General features: G+C 35.6%; 1 protein-coding gene across 4 annotated transcripts in view; it reads left to right on the forward strand.

Moving 5' to 3' along the window:
* LOC127867381 (zinc finger protein 14-like) overlaps positions 1-14,058 on the forward strand; it is a 74,309-nt gene that overhangs the window by 24,372 nt on the left and 35,879 nt on the right. Inside the window, exons 1-2 of one of the 4 annotated variants that reach the window (XM_052408494.1) lie at positions 4,945-5,065; positions 5,378-5,525. The exons of 1 other annotated variant lie outside the window; for it this stretch is intronic. In XM_052408494.1, the coding sequence (XP_052264454.1) occupies positions 5,003-5,065; positions 5,378-5,525 (211 nt within the window). In that variant the 5' untranslated portion in view covers positions 4,945-5,002. Of the gene's footprint in view, positions 1-4,944; positions 5,066-5,377; positions 5,526-14,058 lie in introns of those variants that run through there. 2 more of the 4 variants (XM_052408492.1, XM_052408493.1) reach the window with 2 other exon arrangements.

The following is a 14,058-nucleotide window of genomic DNA, read 5'->3' on the forward strand; positions in this document are numbered from 1 at the left end:
TTCGAACAGAGGATTTGTGTGAGCAAAGTTTTTAGCTTTACAAATGGCTGTTAAGTCTTTCAAACGTACTATAGATATATTTCCCCAATAATAGTGCATTTTATCTCTGAGCTGGGGTTGTTAACGAATAATGAAGATTGTTAAAATTTGTTACATAGAAAACCTAACTATAAAGTGACACAAATGTGGCATTATTCCACGAAATATGCATTTTATATACAGCGGCGATCATAAAATACATAAGAATAATAAAATTGTGGCATTATCAACTCTTTTGGTCCGCGGACCATGTATAATTTTGTATAGGAACAGAGATATATATTATTGAAATTATATTAAAAAATTTGCATAAGGACCGGCCGCCTAGGAAAAAGTAGCAATTATCTATAGTATGTTTCTAAAAATACTACAGTTTATTCCGTCATTATTTGAAATAAACTTTCCTTATGTGCCTTTCCAATTAATTCCTATAAAGCATCCGTTGTTTATAAACCTTCCGCCGATGTTGTCGTGTTTCCATCTCAAACACAACTGCATGTCAGTGAAAATAGTATAATCTTATCTAAACATGAAACCCCATTAAACCTTGACCGAAAACATTTAAACTGTGAACTGCGGTTTACACCCATAACGCAAAGTGGTGTATTTACTGCATGCTCCGTCGAAGCTCATTAGCCATGCAAGCCTGAGATTATTTGGTCCGCGCTATGGTAATTCTGCAGCAAGCGGACCAAACGAGTTATGCGCCTCTATATATACTCCCGTTAATTGGTCTTCCAATTCATATAATACTTGAAAATGTTAATATTTTCATTTTAAAATCTGTAAGACACTTCCCCCAAAAAATACCAAGTCCCAGTTTTATAAATATGACCCCACAAAGAAACCCCCTTTCCGGAAAGTTCCTCTCCTTGCATGATGAATAAATATTGGATGTAAAAGCATCGCGCTCGCTATATATATAATCCCGTTATTTGGTCCGGACCAAAAGAGTTCTGCGCCTCTATATATACTCCCGTTATTTGGTCCGCCCATGTTAAATACTTGAAATTGTTAACAATTTTAGTTTTAAATCTTTAACACACTAACCCCCAAAAATACCAAGCCCCAGTTTTAAAAATATGACCTCCCAAAGAAACCCTCTTTCCGGAAAATTCCTCTCCTTGCATGATGAATAAATGTATGATGTAAAAGCATTGCGCTCACTATATATATATATATATATATATATATATATATATATATATATATATATATATATATATATATATATGTATATACCCCCGTTATTTGGTCCGGACCAAAAGAGTTCTGCGCCTCTATATATACTCCCGTTATTTGGTCCGCTTATTCAAAAAACTTGAAAATGTTATTAATTATATTTTAAAATCTTTAACTCACTAACCCCCCAAAATACCACGCCCCAGTTTAAAAAATATTACCCCATAAAGAAACCCTCTTTCCGGAAAGTTCCTCGCTATGCAGGCCCGAAGCCAGGGTTTTGAAAAGGGGGTTGCGAATTTTTGCCATCGACGATTTTTATTGAGCAACGAAGTGGCGAAGGGGGTATGTGCGGGAGGGGGCTTTGGAGGTCCTTCCCTAGAAAAGTTTGAAAATTAAATGTAACCTACTGCATTCTGGTCCTCTTTATATGTATTTAGAGACTGAAGTTATAGAGCATTTTTATATGAAATTTCACTTTCATTGACCATACTCAGTTACTGATCGACATGAATATGATATAACATACATGTATTCCCAACCACATTTTTCAATAACAACCTTTTTTGATCACTCACGGATATACATCATTTTATACAGTGTTTAACCCGACACTAGTATGCGCGCACACACTTTGTTTACATATGCAACAATACATTTATAGAACGTTAAATCAAACAATAAGAACGGTATACAATATCATTATTTATTGAAATCTTGGAATCTTGATAAAATGTGTGTGCTTCACCATTCCAACATTCTACAATTCGTAAATCGATCAAATTAAATGGAAATATTTGACTTATTTTTTTCAAAACAATTGTTTGTCTGCTTCTATGGATAGTACCAGAGGGTTAGCATTGCTCTTAACGTGCTAATAGTGACTTTTACAACAAACACTGATTAACAAAACTGGGTCTTCTCTAATCTGCATCAATACTAAAAAGAGATCAAAATGGTATGACTGGTTACTTTAATTTTTTTAAACTATTTTTAACAAATAAGTTATCTTTTTCTAAACGAATTTCAGAAAAAACAACACTTAAGGCTTCATTAAGACCCTATAATCGCAAACTACTGGCCCAATGGTCTTAAAGTCCTTAACAATGTATACCAGGACTTCGAAGAAAGAAGATGTACTTATTTGCCCATTATATGCTCAAGATCCGTCACAGTTGATGAACATTAAACGTTAAAGGGGCCTTTTCACAGATTTTGGCTTTTTTTAACTTATTCATTAACTGCTTTATATTGATAAATGTAAACATTGGATCGTAAAAGCTCCAGTAAAAAGTCAAGAAAAAAAATAAAAAAAGGAAAAGAACATTGCCCGGAGCAGGTTTCGAACCAGTGACCCCTGGAGTCCTGCCAGAGTCCTGAAGTAAAAACGCTTTAGCCTACTGAGCTATTCCGCCGAGTACACATTGTTGACGTATTTTATACATTATATAAGCAATCTTCGTAGTTTCACAAAATTTAACGACAAAAACAGAACTCTCCAAATTATTCAATCGTTTCGCGTTGCAACGCTTTATAATTTTTAGGTTTTAAAATCGTCAAAAGATGCATATAATGGCTATATAAGAGTATGGTTATTGTTCAGTATTACTGTTTCCTCACAAATATCATAACTAAAACGAAAACTTACGAATCTGAAACAACTTTTTTCAATTTTGTCAATTTACCAAAGCGTGAAAAGATCCCTTTAACGTCCACCTGATCATATGCTATAACCTTTTAAATTGATTATTACAACTGTTTAGGAGCAGGGCATTTCTAGTGTCAAGCTTGACATAATTAAAACATTGTGGAAAGTTATGCATGTGGAGCAGAACAGCTATCATTAAGTGTTTGTAAACTACAAAAAAGCTAGATTGCTTTGTAGAAATGATTTGTTTTCTTGTCGTTCAACAACAGAATTAGCCTGTCTTGAGGATAGTTGATATTTTTGTTGCTGGGAAACCATTTAGGGGATCTGAAAATGGTTGTACGGGGATATAACAAAAAGACAACGCTGTCTGTCAAAAATTATATGCACACTGTGTAATTGTTATAAATCGTGGCTTCATCATTTTGTTATGATATCTATTAAAGTTATGCATTTAACAGACATTAATAACGATGACAAAAGTTACAAAATAATCATTTAGTATCAACTATCTATAAACAATTATCGATTTTATACGGATTAAAGTGCCAAGTAAATAATTATGCATTATACAGAAATAAAGTATCCATTTATAACACAGATTCCAATTCCATTTTGCGGGGACCGGCTTCCTAGATCTTCTAAAATTTTGCTGTCAAAACTTCTGTTGATTTCAACAATTCAACGGTTAAAAATTGTAAATAAAAATATCGCGCTATCTTGGGAATGACTTAATCGAAAAATTAATTAAATGGTGACCTGTCAGCTGCATATTGAATACAACATTATTTAAACGCTTAACACCAAGACTCACTGGGTTCCTGGAAAAAATAAATAACCGTTTTTGCGTCAAATGAAGTCGCAACTTATAGTACAATGTTTTTTAATCGTCAAAAAAGATTGGGTGCGAACGCACCCACCAAACGCACCCCCCCCCCCCTGGCTACGGGTATGGCCTTGCATGATGAATAAATGTTGAATGTAAATGCATCGCGCTCGCTATATATACTCCCGTTATTTGGTCCGGAACAAAAGAGTCTGCACCTCTATAATGTATTCTTATTATTTGATCCGCTTATTAAACATACAATGAAATGCTAATAGTTTCGTTTTTCCCGAACCAAATAACGGGAGTATATATTAGAATACAATTTTTTCTCAAAATATGTTTACTTACGGAATAAACTGCATTTTTGTAGAAAATGATGAAACAGTCGACTGTACAATCGTATTATCTATAATACTGTATTCATACGCAAACAAAATAGGACAGAGAAAATATTATATTCTTACGCTAGAGAAAAATCAACATACTAGTTACCAAAGAAGCATCGAAGATAGTTTGGTGTGCGGACCAAAAGAGGGGATATTTACGATTTAACCGAAGCATTGTTACCTCTTCACAATGCCCAATATCAATCTCTTGCACGACGGTTACATTACATTCACCTCTGTGTTGGGCTCAGAACGGACTATTGTTATGAACGCTTCTCTTTTATGTCATGATCATTCCAAGCGTACATAATTGAGGTTACAGAATACTAAACAATCTCTTGCACGACGGTTACATTGCATTCACTGCATTAAAGAAAACCATCTCATACCATGATATCTTATATCAGTCTTAATTCATTATTATAAAATTGATATGGTTTTTTTATGTTAAGAAACCAACATACATACACACGTCGAAGCAATTCCTAACGTCACTAAAAAAAAAATATGTTAAATTGTTTACATTTGTGAAGTGCGTGGAATGATTCCATCTGCGTAAATGGGCAATAAATTAGTTCCAAAGAGTTGCATTAAAACTCGCACGTTTTTGCACGATTTATCGTACATTTAAAAGTCATATTTCTTAATTGAATGCATGCGATCTTAAATATCCAATCAAATATACGTTGAATGCGTTTGTTCGGTTTTATCTATTTTATAGACAAATGGAGGGCTGAGCCTTTCGCAGAGTTGTATGTGAGAGCAAGGAACGACAACTCTGCGTGCAGATTGGCCCAATATTTGACCGGTTTACGTTTTGGTTACCGGCTCGACTGTAATGTATCGCGATGATTGCCTCCCCTCATTGTAATTTTGTCATTACGTTGACAAATTAATTTCGGGATACGAAAAGGAGATATGATTGTAGCTATGGCACCAAAACCAACGCCCCATGAAATATTGGCGAGAGTAGCTGATCTGGTACGTTAGTTTCTTTAATTTAACAATAACAAAAAATAAGGTTAATCTATTGGTGATTTTTACAACCCGTTGAGTGTTGTTAATTGCACCTAGCATATTTTAGTTGTATTATCTTGTGCAAAGCATAATTATTATTTTGATTATAAAGAAAAAACATGTATAAATAGAGTAATGTGAGCTTTCTGTTCTTCACTGAATATTAAAATAAAACCCCAAATCCGCAACTTTGAAGATCAAGATCATACATTTTGTGTCAAAATGATTTTATTCCGTTTGAAACTAACAGTGGCAGCACACGTTGATTCTTTTCAGTTCCAAACATTTGAAACTTCAGACGTGCATGCTTTTGTGATGTTTATTGATACCTCATCAATGACAGATGTGAAGAGTTCTGGAACTAACCTCGGTGCAAAATTTGTCCAATCCAACCCTGACATTGGAAAGGCGTTTGAGACGTTTTGTGAGTATATTACAAAGTTACTGACATTCAAGGTAACTGTTCATAAATAAAGCGATGAAGTGGTAGTGTGATATTTTCTGATGTTAATTGCTCGCTTATAAATTTAAAAAAAAGAGGAAAATTAAAAGAGACAAACGTTGATATACATTAATGCGCGAATTATGGGAATTTCCCAACACTTTTGAATGGTTGAACCAGATATACTTATTTTAAAACACATTTTACATGAAAATTGTAAAATCATCATTCTATATTCAGAGCTCTAGATAAGGGTCGTATTTTCGTAATTGCGAATTATTTTCAAGTCCGTTACGTATTTATTTTAAAATCTTGTCGTACCATTAAGAATTAGAAAATCAAGTTACGAATATTATTTTTACATCGGTTCGTATCGATTTTTTTTAGAGAACTTCGCGTATTAAAGATCTGTTCGGTGCTTATATAGAATGGTTGTCGGGATTGTTTAACAAAGCGTCTTTTTTCCAATAAAAGCGGCGTGTACAGTCTCTCTGTCAAAAACAATGGCGGCGCCCAGAGAGCGTCTTAAAAAACTGCAAAGCGTGCAAAAACACGCTTTAACATATTGTACGCAAAGTGAGCCGAAGTTGAATGTTAAGAAAGACAATATAGAAAAGATCTTATACGATGTTGTATGTTCACTTGCCGACACATACGGAAAAAGCTAAAAAAACGCGACACGACGGGTCCAAACTTAAACAAAACATTGAACGAGTGGAAGGGACAATTCCCGTGGCTAATCGTTGAAAAGATTGATAGGGGGACCCGTTTTAATTGTGAAATATGTAAAAATTCATCGAAGGCATGCAATCTAAGCACAGTTTGGGCATATGAAGGTATTTAAAAAATAAAATTGTATAATACTGACTAGACACTGTTGAACTCGTATAAGTAAAGTTGCTAGTATGTTTATTTTGTTTTTTTGCATGAAAATAACCATTATTATTTATTTTTAGGTCATTTAAAAAAGTTAAGAATTATTTTCCAAAACTTAGTAGTAACGTTAAGAATAAAATTTCAGAGTTAAGAATTATTTTTGAAGATCTGGTAGTAACGTTAAGAATTTCACAAAACCGTATCTGGAGCTCTGCTATATTGGTCCACATCAAATTTCATGTTGTTTGTGGTAACATAAATTGGTTGCCTCTCTGATATGTGGGGAAAAATAGTAAGTTGTGGCGATGTGTTTGTGTTTAAAACGTTAAGGGTCAACCCACAAAATCAACACAAATGTATGCCCCATCAATAATAATTATTTAATGGTATAATAACTTTACTGTTGAAACAGGTACCAATTTGAATACCTTAAAAGAAGAGGCTAACATATCTTCGCTAAAAGAAGAGGCTGACATATCTTCGCAACGCAGTGATGTAGACAACGTGTTTGATGGTTCTTTGTTGTCAAATCCTATATTGGAGGTGAAATCTGAAATAGAAGAAGAAAATCCATATGACTGTGATGCAGATGTTGAGACAGACATTGATGAATCCGTGGATGAAATGGTTGACATGACACTCATCATAAAGAAGGAAACCGCTTCTTGTTCTAACATGCCGAAACAAGGTGACGATTCGGTTGCTGCTTGTACTTCAAAAAAGGCAATGAAGACAAGATGCAATAGCGAAAGAAAAGAAAAGCTGTATGTTAAAACCAAGGATAGACATAGTGTAAGTAAAAAGGTAAAGACTGAACAGCATATTTGCTATGGGCTTGTATCATTATTATGCCCCTCTTCGTAGAAGAAGGGGTATATTGTTTTGCTGGATGTCTGTTGTTAGAACATGTCGGTAGACAAGTCTTAGTGTAGACCAGTTTATTTCCAATCAATAACTCGTAAAACAATTGACCGATTGGCTTGATACTGCACATGTGCTTTGGCCTTGGACAGAAGATGACCCCTATTGAAATTGGGGTCACTAGGCAAAAGGTCAAGGTCGCTTATACACTAAGTGTAAAAATCGTTTCAGATCAACAACTCGTCAACGAATTGACCGATTGGCTTGATATTAAACATTTGCATTGGCCTTTAACAGAAGATGACCCCTATTGAAATTGGGGTCACTAGGTCAAAGGTCAAGGCCGCTATCACACTTAGTGTGAAATTCGATTCCGATCAATTACTCGTCAACCAATTGACTGATTGGCTTGATACTTAACATGTGCATTGGCCTTTAACAGTAGATGACCCCTATTGAAATTTTGGTCACAAGATCAAAGGTCAAGGTTACTATCACACTTAAGTGGTTTCCGATCAATAACTCGTTAACGAATTGACAGATCGGCTTGACACTTCACATGCACCCCGAAACCTTTTGAGCAGTGTAATACCACTGGAGCAGTGTTCAGTATTTTAGCATGAACTTACATATGGTAAGTAAATCGGAAAAATAAAAATTTTCAAAGTCCAATTTGAAACAACTGTGTATAAACATTGATGACAAAGGCATTGGTCTACATGTGGAAAAAATCCTGACAAATGTTCGTAAAAAATGAGCGAAATGTGGCTCCCTGAAGTAAAAGATCGGGCAAAATGGGCCATGCTCAGGAATTAAGGGAGAAAAACTGCTTTAATTTGCAAGCCACTACAATAATTAAAGGATTTATACAAACTTACACATGTCTGCCATAACCTCTCAGCAGGGTTTCTCCAGAGAAGTATTTCTTGTGGAGAAATTTGCGTTTTTAATGACCATGTTGGGAAAACGTGGAAACCATCTGGAGAAGACCAGGAAACCTTATATGAGCAGTGACTTTATAATTCATGATTTTATAATTGAGGCATACAGTAAGTGTATTTGGGCAAATATCCATACAAATGTACTTTTAAATGCCTAATGTATTATCAATAGTGCCTTTTCAACATTCTCGAGTTTTATTTCTTTTTACCAACACTATTTTGGAAAATTTAAAGATAGACTTGACTGCTTTGTCACATAAATTAATTGTTTAGGTACATAGAATGATGTCTCAGGGAATAATCTAGAATTTACTATCTATGGGTCCCTGAACTCGCAGATTTTAGACCAATGAGTCCCAGGCCAAAATGAATGAGTCCACTTTGAAAACGAATGGGTCCCAAATTTTGAAAGATACCAAGTAGTTAAGAAAATATGTCTAAATCACACTAGCTCAATAACTATACTTGCATTAAACTTGTAATAATCTCAAAAACTTGTTGAAATCCAAAAAAAACAAATTCAGAGTTATCACTATCTTGTTTGCCTTCACATAGGCTATAACATTATCTGTAACATGAATGTAACCTGTTATAACATTTCAACTTGATTCAAATCGATGATAGTATTATTTTTAACATCCGAATTGCGAGCTTGATAATATTATTGTTTACGTCCGAATTGCGAGCCGTTGACCTACCATTATTAAAGTTAAGATTTGTTTGTTTTGGATTAAGCTTCAACACCTTATTTCGGAGGCATTTTTTCTGTATTATTTACAAAGTTAAAGCAGGTTTTCATCCGGGGACTCGAGAAAATATCATAACACATTCTATTTAAAAGGTCGATTCTAATTGGTTCGTATTATACAGCAGCGGCTCGACTAGAGCCAATCAAAAGACTTGTTGGAGTCTTCAGGCCTCATTCGGTCAAACTCTGCGTTAATTGCTACACTTTTGACTCGTACACAAGATAGTTCGAACTTATCGTGATTAGCGTATGCGTTAACGGATACAGTTCAGCAATGCGTTCGAGTGGACGCACATATTTTAAAACGATGCGTCTATTTCGATATTTGTGCGTCAAAGACGCGGAACGCACATGTAGATTATTCCCTGATGTCTTAATAAATGTATATGGGGGTTGTATGTATAATATTTATTTAGTCACAGTTTTAAAGTAGGTGGTAATGATGATCGCAATCCTTACTTCATTGATTCACTTTTTTAAGAGCCTGAAAACACTTGTCATTACTTCATTACCGAAAAATTAAGGATTTGTTTCAACCTGCTGACAACAACCAACTGCCATAGATAGGAGTTGGATGGTGTAGAGAGGTGACTTTTGTTTTCAGATGATTTGATAACAGGTGTTCAATTGACTAGTTTCTTATTCATTATATATTATATCTCAATTGACAAAAGTCACGACCTTGGGATACAGATGTCAATAAGTTAAACAGTTGAAAGACACTGTGAGCGCGTTATATAGGAAATGGGATACACTTAAAGTCAACAATTTAAAGATACCCCTTCAAACTTCATTTTAGCTCATCTATTTTTTGAAAAAAAAAATTATGAGCTATTGTCATCACCTTGGCGATGGCGTTTGCGTCCGGTTAAGTTGTGTGTTTAGGTCCATTTTTCTCATTAAGTATCAAAGATATTGCATTCAAAATTGCTACACTTACTTACTATCATGAGGGGACTGGGCAGGCAAAGTTAGATAACTCTGGCCTGCATTTTGACAGGATTATGTGCCCTTTTTATACTTAGAAAATTGAAAATATGGTTAAGTTTTGTATTTAGGTCCATTTTATTCCTTAAGTATCAAAGCTATTGCTTTCATACTTGCAACACTTACTAACTATCATAAGGGGACTGTGCAGGCAAAGTTATGTAACTCTGACTGGCATTTTGACAGAATTATGTGCTCTTTTTATACTTAGAAAATTTAAAATTTGGTTAAGTTTTGTGTTTAGGTCCACTTTATTCGAAAGTATCAAAGCTATTGCTTTCATACTTGCAACACTTACTAACTATCATAAAACGACTATGCAGGCAAAGTTATGTAACTCTGACTTGCATTTTGACAAAATTATGGGCCCTTTATACTTAGAAAATTGAAAATTTTGTTAAGATGTGTTTGGGTCCACTTTACTCCTAAAGTATCATAGATATTGCTTTCATACTTTGAACACTTGCAAACTATCATAAGGGGACAGTACAGGACAAGTTGCATAACTTGGGTTGTCATTTTGATGGAATTATGGCCCTTTTTTTACTTAGTAACTTTGAATATATGGTTAAATTTTGTGTTTAGATCCACTTTACTTCTGAAGTATCAAGGCTTTTGCTTTCAAATTTCAAATACTTTCATGCTATCATGAGGGTACTGAACCTGGCAAGTTGAATTTTACCTTGATCTTTGAATGACCTTGACTCTCAAGGTCAAATTATTCAATTTTGCTAAAATTGCCATAACTTCTTTATTTATGATCAGATTTGATTGATCCTTGACAAAACAACTCTTTCCTGACATACCACGATAGACTCAACCCAATCCATCCCCCTCGCCCCACTCAAGAATTCCCCCCCCCAAAAAAAAAGTTGTTTTTTTCCATTTGTTGTTGTTGAAATTCCCCCCCCCCCCAATTTTTTTAAACATGGTTAAAAAACACAAATATTTATTTTTATAATTTTATTTTTGAAAGGCCGTCCAACCATCACACCCAAGAATCCCCACTCCCAATTTTTTTTCTTATTTTTGGAAGATAATGTAATAAATGACCACACCTCCTCACTATACACCCCTCTCCACCCCAGCCCTCCCTCCTTTGTGATTGAAGTATTGAGATAGGTCCCTTCACCTTAAAAAAGAAAAATAGATGAGCGGTCTGCACCCGCAAGGCGGTGCTCTTGTTTGAACTGGGCAGAGGTAGCAAGCCTTCTATTACATGGACTCGATCATAGCATATATCTGATAAGGGGAGGTAAACCAAACTAAAAGGTAGCCATTAGTGACATTGTTTGGAGAGGACTGTTTGTTGTTGACTGTTAGTGGATGTTTCACTGTATAACAACTTCCTTACAACCTGACTTTTAAGTTACTTATAAATGCCGATTTACATATATTTCAGATGGAGTTACCTACAGATCTAGAGCCGCTGCTAGACAATTTCGGTGCTGATGCTGAGATGTTTGTAGAAGATGCTAATGATGATCCTGAGGAGCCACACAGTGATCCAGATATACTTGATGGCTCATTTCTAAATAAATCCAGAGAGGTGGACGTGCATGAAAAACCCTTTAATTGTGACATTTGTGGCAAATCATATAAACTGAAAAGATCACTGTCAAGGCATATTAAGGTCCATTCAAGTGTAGACTCATACAAGTGTTCTCTTTGCACACTTTTCTTCGAGGATTCAAGCAAACTACTAGAACATAAACGGTCAAAACATCAGCCCCATTTATGCGTACATTGTGGCAAGTCTTTCGGTAGTAAATACAACTTAGAGCGCCACCTTGCTACACATGATATGGGAACTCCATCCAAGATAGTAAAGTGTCAATATCCAGGTTGTGATAAGACGTTTAGAGACAAAACAGCACGAGATGATCATGCAAATACACATGGCAATTTAAGGCCACATGAGTGTATTACCTGTAATAGACGCTTCAATAGCTACTCGGCAATGAAGATGCATGCCAAAATATGTTCAGGAAAGGAGAACTGTAGCATTTGTGGTATTTGTGGTGTTAAATATATGGAACCACGTTCACTGAAAGAACACATACGCGCGGTTCATCAAGAGCTGGAACTGAAATGCTCAAAATGTATGAAGCCGATTAAGTACAGGCCAAATCTACACAGACATGAGAAGAAATGTAAGGGGGCTCCAATATGACTGTATTTAAAAGCATTTTATTGTTTTGCTGATATCATATGTTAAGTTGTAAGACTTAAAAGTAATAGTATCAGATTTGGAGGCAGTTATATTCCAGATACTGCTAGCACACGAGTCAGAAGGATCTACGTTTGTTTTATCTTTGTTTTTAGTCAAATAGGAACATTCTCAATGGTGTTTGATCCAGATGAACACGGTACATGTTAATCAGCACGGTCTGATCCGGGACCATAGTTTTGTACACGACTGACTGGGCCTAACATTAAAAAAGTGTTTGTTTCCCCTCTCGCGACCCATATTGTATTCAAGGTTGGGTAGGTAGGTAGGGAATTTTTTTTAGTTTTTAGGTCACCTGAGCACAACGTGCTCATGGTGAGCTTTTGTGATCGCCTTTTGTCCGTCGTGCGTTGTGCGGCGTCAACATTTGACTTGTTAACTCTCTATAGGCCACATTTATTGTCCAATCTTCATACAATTTGGTCAGAAAATTGGTCTCAATGATATCTAAGATGAGTTCGAAAATGGTTACGTTTGCTTGAAAAAACGTGGCTGCCTAGGGGCGGGTCATTTTTCCTTATATGGCTATAGTAAAATCTTGTTAACACTCTAGAGGCCACATTTATTGTCTAATCTTCATAAAACTTGGTTAGAAGATTCATCCCAATAATATCTTGGACGAGTTTGAAAATGTTGCCGGTTGGTTGAAAAACATGGCCGCCAGAGGCGGGGCATTTTTCCTTATATGGCTATCGTAAAACCTTGTTAACACTCTAGAGGTCACATTTATTTTCCGATCTTCATGAAACTTGCTCAGAAGATTTGTCCCACTAATATCTTGGATGAGTTCAAAAATGGCAACCTTTGCTTGAAAACATGGCTGCCAAGGAGCGGGGCATTTTCCTTATATGGCTATATATGGCTATAGTAAAATCTTGTTAACACTCTAGAGGCCACATTTATTGTCCAATCTTTATGAAACTTGGTCAGATAATTCATCTCAATAATATCTTGGACAAGTTCGAAAATGATGCTGGTTGGTTAAAAACATGGCCGCCAGGGGGCGCGGGGCATTTTTCCTTATATGGCTATAGTAAAACCTTGTTAACACTCTAAAAGCCACATTTATTGTCCAATCTTGATGCCATATGGTCAGAAGATTTGTCTTCATGATATCTTTGATGAGTTCGAAAATGGTTACGTTTGCTTGAAAAACATGGCTACCAAAGAGCGGGGCATTTTTCCTTATATGGCTTTATAAGGCTATAGTAAAATCTTGTTAACACTCTAGAGGCCACATTTATAGTCCGATCTTCATGAAACACGGTCAGAAGATCCATCCCAATATTATCTTGTACGAGTTGAAAAATGGTGCCGGTTGGCTGAAAAACATTGCCACCACGGGGGCGGGGCTATTTTCCTTATTTATATGGCTATATTAAAACCTTGTTAACAAGGTCACATTTATTTTCCGATCATCATGAAACTTGGTCAGAAGATTTGTCCCAATGATATCTTGGATGAGTTCGAAAATGGTTTTGGTTGCTTTAAAAACATGGCTACCAGTGGCGGGGCATTTTTCCTTATATGGCTATATATGGCTATAGTAAAACCCTGTTAACATTCTAGAGGCCACATTTATAGTCCAATCTTCATGAACTTTTGTCAGAAGATTGGTCTCAATGGTATCTTGGATGAGTTCGAAAATAATTATGTTTGCTTTAAAAAAAATGGCTTCCATGGGGCGGGGCATTTTTCCTTATATTGCTATAGTAAAATCTTGTTAACACTCTTAGAGGCCACATTTACTGTCCGATCTTCATAAAACTTGGTCAGAAGATTCATCCCGATAATATCTTGGACGAGTTTAAAAATGATGCCGGTTGGTTGAAAAACATGGCTGCCAGGGGGCCTGGCATTTTTCCTTATATG

The sequence above is a fragment of the Dreissena polymorpha genome, chromosome 2 (assembly GCF_020536995.1).
Source record: "Dreissena polymorpha isolate Duluth1 chromosome 2, UMN_Dpol_1.0, whole genome shotgun sequence".
Classification (NCBI taxonomy): domain Eukaryota; kingdom Metazoa; phylum Mollusca; class Bivalvia; order Myida; family Dreissenidae; genus Dreissena; species Dreissena polymorpha.